This window comes from Dromiciops gliroides, chromosome 1 (genome assembly GCF_019393635.1).
Source record: "Dromiciops gliroides isolate mDroGli1 chromosome 1, mDroGli1.pri, whole genome shotgun sequence".
Taxonomy (NCBI): domain Eukaryota; kingdom Metazoa; phylum Chordata; class Mammalia; order Microbiotheria; family Microbiotheriidae; genus Dromiciops; species Dromiciops gliroides.
The window spans coordinates 601394242-601414297 of record NC_057861.1 but is presented as its reverse complement, the minus strand read 5'-3'; the positions used below and the strand labels follow the sequence as shown (position 1 = coordinate 601414297).

Here is a 20056-nt window from a genome sequence, read left to right as displayed (position 1 = left end):
AAATTACCTGAAAAGTCCGGAGCCCTCCGTAAAGGAAGATTTTAGGAAGAGTTTATGCATCTGCCCTTCAGCCCTCCAATCAGAGGGGAGAGGCGACTGAGGGTGGTAAGAAGATACTGAGTATCAAAACTGAGTCAATCTGCATGATGAAGAGACTTCAGGTAATGAGCTTTTTATGGGAGAGACAGGATGTTTGTGGAGTTGAAACCAAGACAAGCAGCTGATAGAAAGTGAAGCATAACATGATCAAATATTCCAGTTTAAAAAAAAAAGAAAGAATGAGGGTAGATGGAATCCTTAAACAGGTGAGCTTGATTGCAATTCCTGGCAAAACCTTATAACATCACAAAGGGGTGATTTTTGAGAAACTAGAAAAAGAAGCAGTAATCACTAAGAGCCAGCAGGGCTTCATCAAGAACTGGCCATACATGTTAGATTAATATCATATTCTTGTTTTTCAATATCAGTGGCCTGGTCAGAATTAGTGATAGTACAATTTGGAAGATTCTGGACTGATTGAATGACCAGACCCAAAAAGCAGCTATTCTCTAGTAGAGTGCCTCAAAGAACTATATGTGGCCTGTGCAGTTCAACACTTCTAATCAATGATGATAATTCGTCATTTTTCAGTCATGCGCAGTTCTTTGTGACCCCATTTGGGGTTTAAGAAAACCCCATGGACAAAGATACTGGAGTGGTTAGCCATTTCTTTCTCCAGGTCATTTTACAAATGAGGAAACTGGTTTAAATAACTTGTCCAGGGTCACACAGCTAATGTGTGTACTACCTAGCTGCAGTGGATACTGCAGTATCAAAATTGAGTGAAATAATAGATGGTGGTAGGATGAAGTGTGAGGAAACAGAAACCCAGAGAGGTTAAGTAACTAATTAAACATCACTAAGGGATAAATCATCAGAGAAAGAATCAAGAGCAAGTGTTCTAAGTGATAGCCAAAACGCCCCTACAATCTTCAACTATATTAAGTGAATGATGATGTCATGGCTTTAAGTCCAATTGTACATTACACTGGTCAGAACACAGCTACAGTAATGTACTAAATTACAAGCACATCCTTTTAGAAAGGTCATTTTGACTCTGCAGAAGGAAAAATTTGCTGATAATTAGGGCTGTCCCTAAGCAGAATACGTTTCCTTGGAAGACAATTGGTCTTCCTTCACTAGACAGCTTCAAGTAGAAGCTGGAAGACCACTTGTTAACGATGTACAGTGGATTCCTATATAGTATGGGCTAGACTGGATGACCTCTAAAATTCAATTCAAATCTAGCCTCAGACACTTAATGGCTATGTGACCCAGGGCACACCATTTTTTGCCTCAGTTTCCTCATCTGTAAAATGCAAATAATATCCTTTCTCCCAGGGTGTTGTGAGGAACAAATGAGATATATTTATAAGGCACCTGGCATATAATAGCTACTATGTAAATGATAGTTGTTATTATCATAGTGTTCAATTCTGAGTGATGCATTTTAAGAGAGGTATAGACAAGCTAACCAATATGGAGGATGGTGACCGGAATGATAAGGAGACTCGAACTAAGTTATATGCAGAATGATTGAAAGACGGGTTTAACCTTGAGATTTAGTGGGCATGTGATCTTAATCTTTAAATGTGCAAAAGACTGAAAGAGGAATTGGATTTATTCTGCTTGCACCCAGTGGGTAGAATAATGAAATAATAATTTGTTAGGAGAAAATAATAATAATGATAAATAAAAATAATGAAATAATAAGTGGAAGTTACAGAGGTAGATTGTGATTCAATAAAATGACATTCCTAACAATTAGAACTTTTCCAATGATGGAATGGGTTTCTTTGATAATGAACTTATCTTATTATTAGAGCTGTTTAAGGAGAAGCTTCTCAGAAACATTGTAGAGGGAAAAGAGCTTAGGGTAAAGATATGATAGGGACGGCTAGGTGGTGTAGTGGATGAAGCACTGGCCCTGGATTCAGGAGGACCTGAGTTCAAATCTGACCTCAGACACTAGCTGTGTGACCCTGGGCAAGTCACTTAACCCTCATTGTCTTGAAAAAAAAAAGAAAGTAGATGTCTCAGCCTGATCTGTCCTGCAGATGCTGATGCCAGTTATCAACTCCCTGAAGACAACGACTTTACTTTTCTCCATCTTCTTAACCTCCAGACCTGGATCTACATGAAGATGGGAGGGGAGGGTACAGCTGTCCTTCAGTCACATATACACCCCCTTTCTATCCTTGCCTCCACAACTTGGTTTCCTTTATCTTCTACCTCTTTCCCTCCCCAGGGGGCTGCTGATACCTATGATACCTACAAATGGTGATTCCAGCCCAGGGAAGGAGAGAGGTCTTGGGGAAATTCTCAGAGAGTCACAAAGACCAGGACCACCAGATTACTGTTTGATGGTATCAGATATAGTCCCTTGTCATAACTCAGTCCCTAAAACCTACCCAATTCCTTTGTGCAGACCCCAGACATCCTTTCTTCACATCCTTGTTTCCTGAGGGTATGGAGACACTTCGCAACTCCCTCTTGAGAAATTTAAAAATGAAAGTGTGAGGCTTCAAGCTTTAAGAAAATAACATACTCCCCGCGAGGCCCGGCTTTTGGGGTCACCTTTCCGAGCCTTTGGCCTTCCGCTGTTCTCCGCTGCCGACTCAGGCTCCCGCGCCAGGCCCTTTGCAGAAACCAGCCACGATGTTACAGAATTTGATGAAATCTGTTTGGACTCCACTAAAACCCTACTATGCCTAGGTTTACCAGGAGATCTGGGTAGGAATGGGTGTGATGGGGTTAATTGTTTACAAAATCAGGAATGCTGATAAAAAAGCCAAAGCTTCGAAAGGTACAGATTCAGCTGCTCCTGCTCCTGGGCATCATTAACTGAATTTACTTTAGGATTATGCGTAATGTGAAACATCAGGCTGGCTGTAAATTTGGGCATTTGACAGTAGAAGAAAGAATGCAAGGATTTCCCATGTTAACTTTTAGACTTTTGTTCATATCATGAAATAAAGTCATATATGTATACACGGTGATTATTGTGTTTCAATTCCATTAAAATATCATCCCTTTTGTTTTTTCTGGCTCTCACTTTCATCTATGTATACACTGCAAATACAGCATTTGTTTTATAATGCATCAGGTGGATTAACTATAATTACCTCAAATAAAATGATTAAAAATTTTGGAACTATCTAAAAGAAAAAGAAAGAAAGAAAATAACATCAGGGGGCAGCTAGGTGGCGCAGTGGATAAAGCACCGGCCCTGGATTCAGGAGGACCTGAATTCAAATCCGGCCTCAGACACTTGACACTTACCAGCTGTGTGACCCTGGGCAAGTCACTTAACCCCAATTTCTTCACCAAAAGAAGAAGAAGAAGAAGAAGAAGAAGAAGAAGAAGAAGAAGAAGAAGAAGAAGAAGAAGAAGAAGAAGAAGAAGAAGAAGAAGAAGATCAATGGGAAATGACAGGAGAGTTCATCCCTATGTCTGCCCCCACAGTGGTGGAGAGAAATCTTCATGAAAGAAGGCATCCAAGGGGTCTTCTATAATGGGTTTGCTTATTTTCCCCACTTTGAGCCCTCCCCCCAATATAGTGGAGAGATTAGAGGAGAAACACCTCCCAACCTGGAGAAAATGCAAATTTGATGACGGAGTCGTCTTCCTCAGGGAGCCTTTTTCTGATGGGGAAGTCAGACACAAGGAGTAAGAAATGGACAAAATTATAGAACTGAGCTCTGAGAAGGGCAGAGGTGCTGATGAGGTGGGGGTAGAGGTATGGAGACAATCAGAATGGAAATACTTTCTGGGAGATGTTTGCAGCAGCATCTGTGTAGGACAGAGAGCAGCAAGAGGGAAAAGATAAGGAGTGGAAGGATGGGGAGGGAAGAAAAGTGGAGAAGAGGTGATGGAGAGAGAATGGAGGAGGCTCTGAGCTAGGATTAGCGGTATGGGACAGAGATCGGCTGCCGCCCTCACGCCACCCGGCTTGCCTTAATGAGAATTGGCTTTTGGCCAGAGCTGCGGTTTTGCGGCTGGCGCAGCTGGGGGAAGTGGAGGGAGGGAGGTTAAAGGGATCGATGCTGTTTTGCACTATAGATGCCGCTGCCGTGGGAAGTCCCGGCGGCCCAGATGCTCCTGCATTCCCACGCAGGGAGTGGAACAGAGAGTTTTCCTCTGCAAACAGGCACACGGGACCGAGGGACCCTGAAGAAGGGAAGGAGGGAATACTGAGCAGAAGGGACAACTAGTCTTGGATATATCATTGCCTAAATATGTAATTTTGGTGGTCACTTTACTTGTCAGTGCCTCCGTTTCCTAATTTGTAAAATCAAGGGTTTGGATCTTTAAAGTCCTTTCAGTTCTAACTTTGTATGAGTCTAAAATTCCCGACATGCAGCAGGGTATAGAGGATAGCGGGGGTTGAAGGTCAGGATGACCTGGGTTCAAGTTTTACCCCTAGTACATTCTGGACCTTGAACAAGTCATCTAAGCCTCCCAATGCCCCCAGGGAACCAAGTTACAGAGGAACTGCAGATTTGCATGATGAGCGAGTCTTCCTACTAGGAGTTCCTTATGCCTTTGAAATCAAAGCTCTAAAACAAAAATAAAACAATTCACTTACTGTGGGAAGTTGTTCCCTATGTCTAACCTTAATCCCTTCTGCTCCTGTCGAAGCCTCAATTCCTCAATGGAGATGAATGCTTTTTCTGACCTCTCTCCTACACCCAAGCTAACTGAAGGGAGGGCTTTTGCTAGCAAGTGCATGGGCCAGTGTAAGCTTCAGTGAGGGAATTCAGCACTTTGTTCCTCTGCTTTTGGAGACAATTCAAAGATGAAGCTGGTGGGGGCCAATTTAGCTGATTCAGGAGCCACAGCCTGGACGGAGCTGCCAGTTTGAGCTTTAGCATGCGCCCAGAGGCTTTGACTCTGAGAACCTTAGGAATCAGTTCCAAATGAAACTCTTAATTCCCCAGCCTTTAAAGTGGAGAATGGTGATAAGATCGCGGGAAGGACTTTCGAAGGTGTGAAGGGTTGGGGTGAGATGTTGACATTGAGAAAGTGCAGGAAACTGGTCTAAAAGGAGTGAGAGAAGTCTCAATTCCACCCCCCCACCCCGCCCACCCCCCGCCTTTAAAGTGAGCATATCTCGTCTTTTCCTGGACTTTGGGGTGGGAGTGGAGAGGGGGAGGAAGCGAGAGCTAAAGCTTGCGCAGGTAGCCTAGCCTCCCTTGGGAACAAACACCATCCCAACCCAAACTTTGTCCCAACTCCCACCACAAACATTGGATCTAAGTGGTTTAGAAGGAAAAGGAAGAGAGGCACCAGAATACCTGTGGGGGTGATGGGAAGAGGAAGATTTAGAGAGCTCTGAGGAGGGTGAGGCATACAGAAGGCTGGAGGGTGAGAAGGATGCCCTGAGAAACACACAGTTGGGCCCCCAGGTGGTTGAGGTGGGGAACCCTGAAGGCCCAGAAGCTCTGGGAGAGCACTAACAACTCGATTTCCCTGCTAGTTCTGGGACCAGAACTCCAGAGCCTTAGGAACAGGAAGAGTTTAAGACCAGCCAGCTTAGTACAAAGGAAGCTTCAGGAGGAGATAAAGGTGTCCAAGTCGAAGGTCCATCCTGTTGGCTCCTTCCCTATTGGTAATCCATGGATCCATCGATCCACTGATCCATCGATCTCTCTATCATCGAGGCGTCCATGTATCAGCTCCTCGCTCTGTCTGGCCTTGATGCAGATCCCTCGGATTTCTGTTCTCCCCCTCCCTTGCCCCCCTACCCCCCTGCCTCTCCTCTGGTCCCTAATCTTTACTCTTCTACCCTTCTTTTCCACTGTTCTCTGAATACACCCCCTCCCATCTTCTTTCCTTCCACCTCCAAGCCCAGGACTGCCTGCACTCTTCTCATCCTCTTTTTCCTTCTTGCTCCATCCAGAGGATATTCTGGTGGCCTTGGCCCAGGTTAGAGCAGAGCAGGATCCCTTGTCCCGCCTCCCCAGACACCTCCCACCACAGCAGTCTCATCCATCTTAAACTGCTTCTTAGGTGCAGTCCGAGCCTCTGAATCAGCTCCAGCATATGTCTCCACATTCCTACGTCAGTTGAATTTCTCATGCAAATTTCATTCCAAGGACCAGAAATGAGGAGAGTACAATTTACACTTAGAGCAGCAAGGGCAGCAAGTTTATTGTCTGGTCATGTTGAGCCCAAAATGGGTGCCTCTTCTGAGTCCCCGTAGGTTCTGACCTTCCAAAAAAGACTGTACAGGGCCTGACAAGGAGCTCAGATAGGATAGGAGGACCTAAATGGGTTGGGGGGGGGCAGGCTGAGGTGCTGACAAGGGATGGGAGGGGGTGACAAAAGGAGGACCGAAACTGAGACAGGGTCTAAGACCAAGCTCAAAGAGGGCAGTTGGGCTCTTTGGTATATATGATGGGGGAGGGGGAGGTTCTTTGGCTACATAGGTGGGGGTGGAACAGGGGTCAGGAGCATCACCCCCATTACAATGAGGTAGACATGATATCGCAGCAAAATCTTTGGCTTCAAAGTCCATAATGGGGGTTGGGGGGTATTATTTGGTAGAGGGAATAGAAAAGGGAACTCAAATGGGAGGGGGAGAATGAACTTTTTTTTTCCTTTTCCCCTATGCCTGGGGGTACCCAGGTTGGGGAGGGGACTGGAAGACAGAATGAATCCCCTCCCTCCAATGACCAGGATGTAGCTGGGGGCCCAGGTTCTTAAGCATAAGGTCTCCTCAAGGTGAGGTGTTGGAGAGGGGACCCGGAGGGGTATGGGGTCCAGGACTTGTTGGGCCCTGAGAATTCCTGTTGGTGGTGGTGGTGGCTGAGCCCAGTGTAGGTGGTCGTCGGGCAAAGAGGACTCCTAGGTTTGTTGACACAGAAAGAAAAAAGGAAGTACAATGAGTCTCTTTCTCCAAAATGCCTCTACTCCCTGCTTTCCTGGAGGATTGGATTTCTTCTTTCCCCTGGTACAGAAACATAACAACAATACAGGCCAACCCTATAGCTTCTGGTGCCAGGATTAGGCAAGCTGACCTTCATTCAAGTATAGATGCCCCATGACTGTCCATATCAATATAGATAATCCCATGATGCCTAGAACCATTATAGATTCATGCCTTTCCAGGCATGCAATACTAGTGCAAACACACACTGCCTTCCAGCAGTACATGAATTCCTTGATGCCCTGAACCGTGTAGACACCCAAATTTCCCTCTATCTCCCTAAATAACGTAGATGCTCCCTGGCCAGCCATTGCAGTGGAAGTATCCCTTATACCAGAATAGGTAACCCTTTGATCCTTCATACCAGTAGAGATGCCCCGTACAAATGTAGATCCTTTAAAATTCATGCCAGGGTAGACCTTACCCATACCATTGAGTCATAGAATCTTAGTTTCCTCAACCATTTCTCATAGGCTATGGTTCCCAAACCTCACCATCCTGGCTGCCTTCCTCTGCATGTCCCACCAGGTCATCAATGTCATTAAAATATGGTGCCCAGAATTTAGCACACTTCTTCAGGGGTGGCCTGACCAAGACATAGGAGAGTTAGATTATCACTGGCCACTACATCAAGATTACATGAACTTTTATACCTGTCACAACACACTGATGAGCTACTGTAGAAATCTGTATTCAACTAATGCTTACTGGGTTCCCCCCCCCCCATTGGAACTGTTGTCTAGCAAGTTGTCATGAATGTGTCCCATCCTGTACTTGTGCATTTGTTTTTTTTTAATTGCACAATTTTACATGTATCCCTATTAAATGTAATCTTTTTAGATGTGACCTGCTGAGATTATTTTTATCCAGTTTCTGACAACCAGTGTGCTGGATGTAACTCTATGTGAGGCTCGGATTTCATAAGCATGCCATTCTATGTCTTCGTCCAGGTTATGGGTAAAATGTAGAACAGAATAGGTCTAAAGATAGAGACTTCCCTCTAGGTTCACACGGATCCATTAATCAATACTCTTTGGATCTGATCTTTAAACTAGCTAATTCTACTATCTCCCAGTCCATATCTCCCTATCTCATCCAAAAGGACATCATGACAGATCTTGTCAAATGTCTGCCAGCGTTGATGCCTTATAACACTATAGATCCACAACCCCTTTACCAATGTAAATGCTTTCTGATTTCCATTTCATTTGTAGACACTCCAATTCCCATAACATTGAGGCTTCCTGACTTCTGCACTAGATATTCCTGAACGCCCATGCCAATATAGATACATTCTGGCCTCCGTACCAGTATAGACAACACCATTGATCTCCAGGGCCATGTTGATGCTGCTGATGCCATTGCCTGCCATGTTAAGGGGCATATCCAGTGGCTCTTCTGTCCAGAGAAGAAGGGAAGGAAGGGCAGTTAGTTGGGGGTGAAATGAGCCATAGGTAAATCCCATACAGAGGAGAAATTCCTAAACCTCTCACTAGCTCTACCCCCCTTTATTTCATTCTTTTATCCGATCAATACCTCTTCTTCTTGTACCCTGTAACCTAAGGAAATGTGACCTCATCATCCTCTTATTTAGCCCTTCCAATCCCTAATCAAGCCTATGTTGATAGGCTTTGTCTTCCAATGGCACCCACTGCCTCCATCATTGATCACATATCTCTTAGAGTTCTCAGACCTCACCATGGTACCCTATATTTCTCTTACCTCTGATAGAAGCCTTGGTCCTGGGAAGGAGATTGGGAGGTAAGGTTGGACGGGGAGGGTCCACAGGTCCCATCAGCACAGCCTTCTTCTCAGGGGGTTCCTCTGGCCCTATCTTTTCTCTCATAGGACCCAGGGACATAGGTAGTGAAATTCGGGATGTAGCCACTGCTGGGGCAGGCCCTGAGCCCTCCTCTGAATGGGTGAGAAGGAGTATTGACATCAAGGCTCAGACTTCTTAAACTGGCCCTGGTGTCCCATCTGGGAAGAGTAGTGTCACAGACATGACACTAACTGGACTTGGAATTAGAGAATTTTGCTAGCTGCTTAACTTTAGTGAAGTAACCGCACCTCTCTTGGCCCCAGTGTGACCAAGGACTAATCATTTAACCTCTAAGAGCCTCAGTTTCCTAATTTGTAAAATGGAAATCATAATAATGTACCAATGTTACAGGGTTGTTGTAAAGAATCAAATGAGATAATGTGTGTATAATAAAAGTCTTAGTGCAGTTTTAATTTATCAAGGCTTATATCTGTATATAGGTAAATGTGTATATATATGTACATATATAAAATATATACATTTCTATAATTTAAAGTGTTATGTTTATTTCATCTATTCTTCTCTCCCAGTACCAAGAGGGCAGCAATCATCTATACACCAAGTAGAGTTTCTAGCACATGGTTAGGTACTTAACAAATGTTAACAATTTTTTTTTGTTTTTGGGTTTTGGGGGTTTTGTTTGTTTGTTTGTTTGTTGTGAAGCAATTGGGGTTAAGTGACTTGCCCAGGGTCACACAGCTAGTAAGTGTTAAGTGTCTGAGGCCGGATTTGAACTAAATGCTAACAATTAAATCCAATCTTTTAACAGGAAAACTCCCCAGGGCTAAACAAATGATGGTACTTGAATGTGATGGAATATTATTATTTTAAAAGAAATTATTACTGTAGACTATAGAAGGCCATATGACCTCATGCAAAGTGAAGTAAGCAATGAAAGAAAACATAACTACAACTGATGTAAAAGAAAAGAGCAGGGGGCAGCTAGGTGGCGCAGTGGATAGAGCACCGGCCCTGGATTCAGGAGGACCTGAATTTAAATCCGACCTCAGACAGTTGACACTTACTAGCTGTGTGACCCTGGGCAAGTCACTTAACCCTCACTGCTCGGCCCAAAACAAAAACAAAAATAAAAAATAAAAAAGGAGAAAACTAGAGTCCAGGGAATTGTCCTCATTCTCAATCCACCTTGAATAAACTGGAACTCAACATGGGCCAATGACGGTTTGTGGAGAGCTACAGAATTTTAACTTATTTTAATATTAACAAATCAGCGTGCAAAGGAGACACAAATTGCTTACACATTAGGGTCCTGCACCTTCCGAATAAGAGGCTTAGCCCCTGCCAAACATCCACCTCAAGATTAATTTCCTCACCCCACCCCACCCCCACCCTCAAGCTTCAAACTTTCTAGGGTCTCTGCCCCTTCACCCGTCCCCTCCCCCTCGTCCCATCCACAGCCCCAATCACCTCTGCCCACACCTTTCTTAATGGGGGCGTGGCCATGCCCATGGCTGTGGCCGAGTTGGGCGCAGGCGAGGGCTGGCAGACCTGGTGCTGCTGAGGTTGTAGCTGGGGGCCCGCGAGGAGGAGGGGGCCCAGCCGCGGGGAAGCTGAAGATCGGGGCAGTCCCGTAAGTCTGGCGCCGGCCCTCTCTCCTGTTACTGTCGATTGCGGCCTGGAGCTCCCCTGGAGAGCTGAGCGCCCGAGTCTCACACTCGTAGGGGTAGAGATACTTCATATACCTGTAGGGCAGGGGTGGATTGCATCCCCCGGGATGCCTCAAATCTGAGCTCCAGTTTTCCCCTAAACCTAGGCCCCCTCAAATCTGAGTGCCCCCAGATCCCTCCCCCGATGTTTCCCAAACCCAGTTCCATTACATCCAGACCCCATTCCCTTTCCCCTGGCCATACCCCTCACAGCCCCGCCCCGCCCCTAGCTCACTGGGTGCGCAGCGTGAAGGCGGCCGAGGTGATGGACGTGGGTAGGCTCAGGCCCCGAGTCACCTCCCGCCACACCTTCCTGTTGATGACCTCCACCAGCCCCCCCTTCTCCGTCACCAGCCGGTACAGCACATAGAGATCCAGCACCTGCTTTGCCATGATCGGGATGCGGTTCACTGGGGTGCCTAGGGAGGAGGGGAAGAACACCCGGACAGTGGGGAGCGAAGAACAAGAGGGTCAGCAAGGCGGGGCGGGGGAGGGCACGGGAGTCTGTCACTTGGGGCGTGTAGTACACGGAGTTTCCGGGGAGTCAGGAGAAACATGGTCTTCCTGGGAAGTGTAGGATAGGGGGTCTGCAGGGCACTGGGAGTACAGGTAAGGAGGGGTACACAGGAGGCAGCGTGGCATGGGGCAGGTCAAAGCTGGATACCGGAAAGGGGTTGGTGGCAGACACCAGGGTCCCCACAAAGGCCACCATCAGGGACAAGAATTTCTGCAGCAGGTCAGACTGAGGAGAGACCGCAGGAAGGTCTATCCGACAGTAATGGAAGGGCGGAGGGGACAGAGATTAGGGAGAGATAAGAGAACCGTGGCATCTCTGGCCCTGGGGATTTCTAAGGGGCTGGGGCAAGGGAAGGGAACTGCCTAGAGGCAGGAGAATTCTTGACAGTCTCTTCTCTAGCTTGCAGAGGTTGGGGGTTTTCGGATCCAGTCCAGCCGCCCCCGCTCCCGCTCCCGCCCCCGCCCCCGCCTGGCCCGTGACAAAGGGTCCTGTCGAAGCTGAGCGATGGGCCCCAGTTAATTTGCGCTGATTTTTACCGATCCCATTCCCACCGCCAGACCCTTTGTGCCCGAACAATTAGCCGCAGGCCTGATTAATGGGGGGAAATTATCGGCCCCTCGGGACTCTTCCCTCCTCTCTCTTCCCCTCCTCCCAGCTCCCCATTTTCCTTAGCATCTCCTGACTGGGAGGTAGGGGTGGGCAGGAGCATCTTCCCATTCTCTCCCCTCCTCCAACGTCTAGCTAACTATGATAGAAAGGGTCTGGGGCGGGGGACTAGAAAAGTGAGCTTAAATCCAGCAACCAAGGCCCTGGGCGGGGGGTGGGGGGGGCTTGAGAGAAAAGGAGAGTGTTTGTGGGGGGTCAGAAGTTTCGGGGAGAGGCAGGGGCAGAGGGCTCGATGGGGCGAGGATCCCGTAGGTCTCTCTGGGAGCACTAGAGCGGCACAAAAGGAGGGGGGCAGAGGCAAGTTAATTAGTGGCCTTATCAGGCTGCGATGGGGAGGGAGTTAATTAGCTTTGGAGAAAGAGATAATGACTCAGACTCTGGGCCCATGAATCTGGGGAGCGGAGGGGGGGAGTGATGGACAGGCCACCCAACGTGCTCCGCAAGCTGGGTTCCCCTCGCCAGTTCTAGCTCTTTACCCTAGAGCTTTGAGATCCTCAGGGAAAGAATTCCCTAGCCTTCTTCATTTTCCTAATCCCTCTGCCTCATCCTCACCCCTTTGGAAAGTCCTTTCTGTTGTCTAACTTCAGGAAAGGTCTGCAATGTCAACGCATATCCAAAATTTGCCCTGATGTGGGAGGGAGGAACCTTCTCTTGGCAGGGAGGGAACCGAATCCGGAGAGAAAACCCGAGCAAAGGATCCAGGAGTCCTAAAACCCCAGCTCAAGACTGTGGTCAAGCTCCGTCCCACCCCAGTGACCCCTCCCCGGGGTGAGCGTCATCGATTGATGACTCATTAACCTGCCAACATCTCCGTTGCTAATTAATTCCCATGGGAGAAAGGGAGGGGCTAATTAATCGTGGTAGGTCAGAGGTTAAAGATGTTATTGAGGTGTCCCCATCCCCCCCCCCGCCCCAGCCCCGATCTGTCCAGAGGGTCCGATCCTCACAACTCCTCCAGTTCTAAACCACTCTCCTGAGGACGGGGATAAGCCTATGAGGATTTGGGTCTGGGACGCTTGCGGGAAAAGTAGGGGTTTGTTTCTGAACCACAGTATTTTGGGCCCCGAGACCCCACCCCCCTCTGCATCCTTCCCATGCCGCCCCTCACCCCTCTTCTGCATGAAGCTGAACAGGTCATCCAGGAATTCTTTCCTCTTGGGGTCTGCGTCGAGCTCATACAGCTGGGGGCGGGGAAGAAGGTGTTTTTACCACCCTAGACCCCATCAGTACCTTCCCTCCCTTCACCTCCCTTTCCCTCAAGCAAAACAATTTCCCTATGCCCGATCGACAAAAGCTTCCGCCCACCGAGATCATGTTTAGAACTGGGCTGAGGGGAAGGGTCTCTAGGATGCCAGGTGCATTTGAAATGGATTGGTGAAACCTGCGGCATTCAAGGAGATTCTAATCTGAGCCAAACTGAGGCCAAGGAGTCGCATAACTCTGTTCTGGGGAGTTTTCCACAGAGGCACTCGTGGCCTGAAAGGAGTCAGGAGCTGACAGAGTTGTGGTCAGCCAAAGGGAAGATGTCCCGAAGGAGGGGTGCTTCCCCAGGCAGAGGAGAATTGAGGAGAAGGTCAGAGCCTGGGTTCCAATCCTTGGTGTACATTATCATCTCTAATCCCACCCTGATCTCCTTTTGGTGATTGGTTAAGGAGTCAATCCTCTTGTCAACTCCAGCCAGTGAGAATGCAGTTGGCCAGCCAGGGTTTAAGACTGCACTCACCGCCTCCCGCCCCACCCCACCATGTACATCTCTGATTGGGCGGCTCAGAGCTTTTTTTTTTTTTGGCCAGGTCATTGGTTGGGGGGGGGTGATCCTATAGCTCTGCAACATTTAGATATACCTGCTGAAGAGGGGCAATAAAGGGAACCAGAAGTGATCCCTGTGACGTTAAAAAAAAAAGCCCTTGAGTGAAGACCAAATACCCCCTGAGTAATACTCAGCAATTAGTCCTTATTTCATACTCAGAGAATAACAACTCCTGAATAATGATTGGAATAAATATAGCAATAGTAACAAAAACTCTGTAACCCCCAGAGTAGCCCTTCCTAGTAAAGCATCATGAACCCTCTCCCAAACACTGTCATTCACACTATTGACATCCATCTCTCATCTCCAGTTGGGATGTACAATTACATCTCTAGAATAACCTTTGCATACACATAAACAAGATGTCAAGGGTGGGGAGGGAAGAGAAGAAAAGAGACTGGGGAGTGGAATGTGTAACAACTGAGCCACCCCCTGCCCAGTGTCTCCCCATTTCCACAAGCCAGAGGAGTCTCAGAGCCACCTCATCCCCATTCCTAATCCCCCAACCCCCATCCCTCACTGTCAGGTAAGGGGGTAATGGGACGTGACTTATGGAGGGGGAGAGTGCTCAGAGTCTAAGCTGGGAGGAGAAAAGGATGGAGGGTGGACAATGAGAGCCCTCCCCCCCACCTCATCTGGCATCCTCTATAGCATCCTGGACCCTCCCCCCTCCATCCCCACAAGAGATTTCTCTCAGGATCCTTGGACCCCTTTTCAGCTATTCCACCTTTGTATTTCTCTTGTCTTTGAATTTCTGCCTTCCCTTCTTTCTGTCTTTATCTCTCCTCTGCAGAGCCCCAAGGGGGTAGTGTGTGGGGGATGAAGGGGTGGGGGCCCCAGTGGCTGCTTCTTCCTGGGGTATCAGCTTTCAGGAGAAGGGAGAGGGGATTGGGTACCAGGGCCTAGGAAGGGGTCAGGTGGGGTAGATGGGAGTTGAAGACCAGATTCTCTAACTCATATTCCACTTACCTCCCCCAGCACTAGAAAGTGTAGAACAGATTGGAAATGGGGGTGGGGTGGGGAAGTGTGAACCCAGACTTCTGGGCTCTCTATCTTACCTATAGGGACCTCCTACCTGTTTAAACTGCTCCTCATAAGTCCACTCATGGTGCTGGGGGCCAGGAGGCTGGCTGGGGGGGGACACAGGTAGGCCTGCTCCTGGGCTGGGCTGCAGAGGTGGCCCCTGAGGCCTAGCCTCTTCTTCTTCCTCTTCCTCCTCCTCTTCCTCCTCTTCACCCTCTTCAGTGGCCCCCAGAGTCCCCTCCTCAGGAGAGTTCTGGGCCCTGGCGCTCATTGGATGGGATCGTTGAGGAGGCAGGGATGGGGGGATTGGAAGAGGAGGTGGGGGTGGAACCCCACCTTGGGCTAATCTGGCCGCCTGCTGCCTCTGTAGGGTCTCCATCACAGCTTCCAACCGCAACCCACCCCCAGGGGGGGCTCCAGGCATAGGGCGGGGCATCGGGGAGAGGGCTGCCTGCAGGAGCAAGGGGAGGGAGTGTTGGGGGATTGGGAAAACCAACAGGCCCTCTCCATGACATCCCACCCTAGGCCAGACTTCCCCTCCATTCCAACGACCCTTCCAATTCAGCCCCCTCCCTAACTCTCTGACAATTTTCCTGACCCTCAACTCCTCTGGAGCACCTCATACCCAACCTCCCCATCATGTTCTCCCCATTAAACCCAGACCCTCTTTCATGGAGCTGTCAGAAAATCACTCAGATTAAATTCCCATACACACAGTGCACACACCCCAACCCCTTTCTGTGATCACCTTCCCTTCCCCTAGTACCCCAGTTCTCAAGGTCCTTCGGGGACAACAGGCAAGGGGAGAATAACCAGGAGAAAAGAAGATGGAGAGAAACAAATAAAGAGAGAAACATTGAGAGAGAAAGAGACTTGAAAGAGCTAGGAAGAGGCTGAAACTGAGGGGAAATAGAGAAAGGGACAGACATCAGAGGGACAGTGACAGAGACAAGAATAGAAAGAGACAGAGAAAAGAAAAGAAAGAGACAGAGAGATTTAGAGACAGGGATAGGAACAGAGACAGGGACGGAGACAGGAGATGGGTAAGGGCTAGAGACAGAGCCAAGAGAAAGAGACTGAGAAAAGGATCGGGAACAGAGAGCCCTGGAAACATCTAGTCATAAAGAGAAAGTGAAAAAGGAGCTGAGGGCAGGAGGCTTTGGGGGAAGCTGCCAGGTGCCGGAGATGGCAATTCCCTGGACGTTTGAAACTGCTTCTCCAGGAAACTGGCCGCCTCAAGCATCCCCAACTGTAGTCACTTTGGCCACAGCTTTTCCCACACTTGTCACCACCTCTGACACCGGTCTCGTTGCTCACTTCGGACACCTGGCTTCCCTCTGGCCCTCTAACCCCCCCCCCCCAACTCCCCGCCCCAGACTTTGAGCATCTCGGACTAGTCCTCCTGCCCCAGGGGACCCCGATCCTCCCAAATCCCGGACTCACCAGCGCGCTGCGGGCGGCTGTCCCCAGGTTCTCCACCATGCTTTGGCCGCCCCGCGCCCCACTCTGGCTTCCGCAGCTCCCGGCTCCGGGCTCCCGGCTCCCGTCTTGCAGGCTCTGGTTCCAGCTCTCCGTCCCCGCTCCTCTCCCGCTCCTGCCCTAGTCCCTCTGTCCCGCTCCCTCCCTCCCTCTCTCCCTCCTTCTAACCTTAGTCCCTAGCCCTTCGTCTCCCTCTTTCTCTCTGTTCTCTTTGGCCACCGGCGTCGGGTCGGAGGAACGACAGCGGCAGGGAGGGGCGGGCGGGTGGCGCTGTCCCGGGACCCAGGCGTCCGGGCCTCCCTTGGGGCGGGTGGGGCGGAGCAGATGTTGTGCTGGCTGTGGCGCTCTCTGACTCGCTCGCGCTCTCTCTTTCGATATCTGGCTTCTTCCTGCCCTAGCTTTTCTTCCTCTCTTTTCTGGCAACAAGTGTCCGCAGGCACCAGGTCCCCAGGGCGGCCATTCGCCCTGCAGAGACCGGGAGAGATGTGTATGTGGTGTTGATGGGGTGCCTTGAGGTGGTGTGTGTATGTGTATGCGTATGTGTGGATGTGGGGGGGGGGGGGCGGCGGTGTACTGAGGCATTCTCTTTGAGAGAGGTGACACTAGATGTAAGTAACATTGTGAGAATAGCACTACGTTTCCACTGAGAGTGCGACTCTAATGGTGTGTGACACTGTGTGTAACATAACGTGTGGGTACCATTGTGTATCTGTATAAAATAGCCATATGAATGTTTTCCCTAAAGCTAGGAACAGCACTCAAAGAAACACACTCACACAATTCATACAGAACGACACGGCTTCAGACTCCAACACGCACCAACACCAACACATCCATACACAGCACACCAGGACACACACAGAGACACACATTCATATACACCTTCCTTGGTCATAATCACTGCAGCTGTCCTGCCGCAAAGCTGGGAACCATTCCTCTTGATATTGAAATGAAGATGGACAGAGACAAAACACAGACAGAGATAACCAGGGAACGCAATACAAATGCAGACATCCTACAGTTCCTGGCTCCCACCGAACTGAAGTAGTTTTCTCTGAACAGCTGGTTTGGGTCTGAATTACTCAGATATTGTCTCAGTTTTCCACTTTTCCTTTACCTGCATAGATTAAAACCCTGTGATGTATCGAGACAACAGTACACAATCTCCATCTTGCATGATTATGAAAAAACACATGCAGAAAACTTATCTGCTGGCTTGTGTGACTCCCAAATCTGCATTGTCAACCCCAACCTCCAGATCCAGATAGGTATTACCAGTTGTCTAGTTATCCCTACCTGGATGTCACAATAGCAACTCCAGTTTAATAGGTCCACAGATGACCTCATCATATTCCCCCAAACAGCCAATTTTGTCCTTATTTCTGTCAACTACACCATCATAGTCCCACTCCTCTGCAGAGCTAAAAGTAGGAATCATTTTTGACTTCCCCAAGACAGTGCTATGCCCTATCTTCTCCCCACTCCACCCCCATGTTATATAAAATCACAGAATCTCTGAATGGTCAGTCCAACCCAATTCTTCATAAGGATGCCAGTATGTGGTCCTACAGCATTTGCTTGAAGACTTCTAGTGAGAGGGAACACACTTTCTCCTAAGGCAGTCCATTCCATTTTCAAAACTGTTAGGAAGACTTCCCTTATATCAAAGCTAAATTTACCTCTTTGTACCTTCTACCCATTACTTGCTCTTAGGCCAACCAGAACAAACCTAATCTCTCTCTTCCACAAGACAAACCTTTGAATATTTGAAGGAGACTATCCTGTTCCCCTTAAGTCTTCTGCAGGCTTTATAATCATCTCCAGACTCTTTGATCAATCCTCATATGCCATGAATTCAAAGGCCTTTCCTTCCTGGTCCACCCTTCTCCACTAACTCTCCAGCTAGTAATCCAGCATCCAGCTTATCCAAGTCCTTCCTAAAATGTGGTACTTAGAACTAAACACAATACTCTATAGCTTAGTACAGGGATTTTAGCACCTCCCTAGCTCTGGACACTAGGTAACTTCAACATCATTAGGCTTCCTGATGGCCACATCACACCATTAACTCTTATTAAGCTCACAGCCCCCTGTAAAACAAAAACAAAACCAGATCTTTCTTCAGAGGAATTATTATCTATGTCTCCTCACCCTCTTCTTGTATTTCTCAAACTGATTTTTTAACCTAAGTTTCTATTCAGCCCATCATTTTCCCCCACCCCCTGGACCATGAGGGTTGAGTGACTTGCCCAGGGTCACACAGCTAGTAAGTGTCAAGTGTCTGAGGCCAGATTTGAACTCAGGTCCTCCTGAATCCAGGGCCTGTGCTTTATCCACTGTGCTACCGAGCTACCCCCTAACTTCTCTTTTTATAGAAAATGTTGTTATGGTTAAAACAAAGTGTCAAGTATTTTATTGGGTATATTTTGTTTTAAAATGAATAATAATAATTACTTACAGTCTTGGAAAGTACCATAGACTTTGTGAATATCTGTGAAATTCTGTGGGGACTTGCCAGAGTTTTAGTCATTCTTGTCTTTTGACATTTTTGTGTGTGATCCTGATTCTGTTATCCAACATATTAATTATTCCTCCCAACTTTGTGTCACATGTAGATTTAATACCTTCTCCTAAGTCATTAATGAAAATGATAAAAAGTACTGGGCCAAAGATAAATCCTTGAAATGTTCCTCAAGGTAACTCATTCCAAGTTAATATTGACTCATTACTGACTATTCTTTGGGTCCAGTCCAGAGATATTTAAAAATGATAAAATTCAAAGTTGTTTTAATTTTCATTTCTCAGATTATCAGATTGGATATGTTAAAATGAATCTTAATCATCTGTGTTTTTTTGATGTGTGATTATTATGACTAAGCTTGGTCCTGAAAAAGAGTTAAGAAAAATCATCTACTTCTTTCCTTGAAGATGTGGGGGACTGTGGCAGTAGAATATTGCATACACTGTCAGACATGATGGGTATGTTGCCTACTTTTACTGAAATCCATTTTTTTCTATTTTTTAAAAAATCTTTTTTTAACAAGGATTCTTCATTAGATAGGGAAGTGAATAGTGATTTATTTGAGTGGAAACATGATATAAAAACAAAAGACCAATAAAAATAAGAAAAATTCAAATTTAAAATTACGTTTTCACCTTCAAGAACTGCTTATTCGGGGCAGCTAGGTGGTGCAGTGGATAGAGCACCAGCCCTGGAGTCAGGAGGACCTGAGTTCAAATGTGACCTCAGACACTTAACACTTACTAGCTGTGTGACCCTGGGCAAGTCACTTAACCTTCAAAAAAAAAAAGAACTGCTTGTTCATATTCTTTAGCCATTTAACCAATGAGGAATGGTTATTACTCTTCTGTTACTTCTTAATAGATTCTTGATTTTTCCCATATACCTGCTTGAGTCATCATCTCCTTTGTATTCCCCACTATCTAACTTGCATAGGACCTCCTCATTTTCTACTTGGAATATTGAAATAGCCTTCTACTTAGTTGATCTCCCTGCTTCCAGTCTCTTCTCCCTTCTATTTATTCTATAACAGATTAATCTTCCTAATAAACAGGACTACTAATTTCATTCTCATCTTCAAAAACTAGCTTTCTACTTCCATTCTTCTTAGACCAATATATCCTTCACACTTCTGCCATAATAATTTTCCATATATGTGTATATATGTATATATATGTGTGTGTGTGTGTGTGTGTGTGTGTGTGTGTGTGTGTGTGTGTGTGTGTATGATTATGTTACTCCTCTGCTCAAAATTCTTCAGGTCTTCTCCTCCCCACCAAAGTTCAAAGTCCTTTGCCTGGTATTCAAGGATTTTGATAAACTAGCATAACCCTTTCTTTCTAGCCTTCCCTCATACTACAACTTCATGAAGGCTATACTCCATCAAAACTACACTATTCTCTTTCTGCTCTCTACTCCGTACTTCCTGGCTTTTATTTCATTTGTTCATGCCTTCACTGTGCATGGATTGTCTTCCTTCCTCCTTTTATTTGTCAAATGCTTTAAGTTTAAAAGTTAGTCCAACGCAAATGTCATCTTCTTTAAGAAGCCTTCCCTTATTCTTCTCTGGAATTCACACAA

At 47.2% G+C, this 20056-nt stretch overlaps 1 protein-coding gene and 1 pseudogene across 1 annotated transcript; one reads left to right on the top strand and one right to left on the bottom strand.

Moving 5' to 3' along the window:
* Positions 1-2697: 2697 nt before the first annotated feature.
* On the top strand, positions 2698-2900 carry LOC122737329 (annotated as a pseudogene).
* A 3306-nt stretch (positions 2901-6206) lies between these two features.
* ARID3C (AT-rich interaction domain 3C) lies at positions 6207-15999 on the bottom strand. The gene is made up of 8 exons (XM_043977261.1): positions 15919-15999; positions 14528-14926; positions 12751-12823; positions 10695-10878; positions 10233-10495; positions 8693-8884; positions 8279-8368; positions 6207-6888 (listed from the first exon to the last, which is right to left on the bottom strand). The coding sequence occupies exons 1-8, from the start codon at positions 15955-15957 to the stop codon at positions 6761-6763; spliced, it is 1368 nt and encodes a 455-aa protein (XP_043833196.1). The 5' UTR covers positions 15958-15999; the 3' UTR covers positions 6207-6760.
* Positions 16000-20056: the final 4057 nt, after the last annotated feature.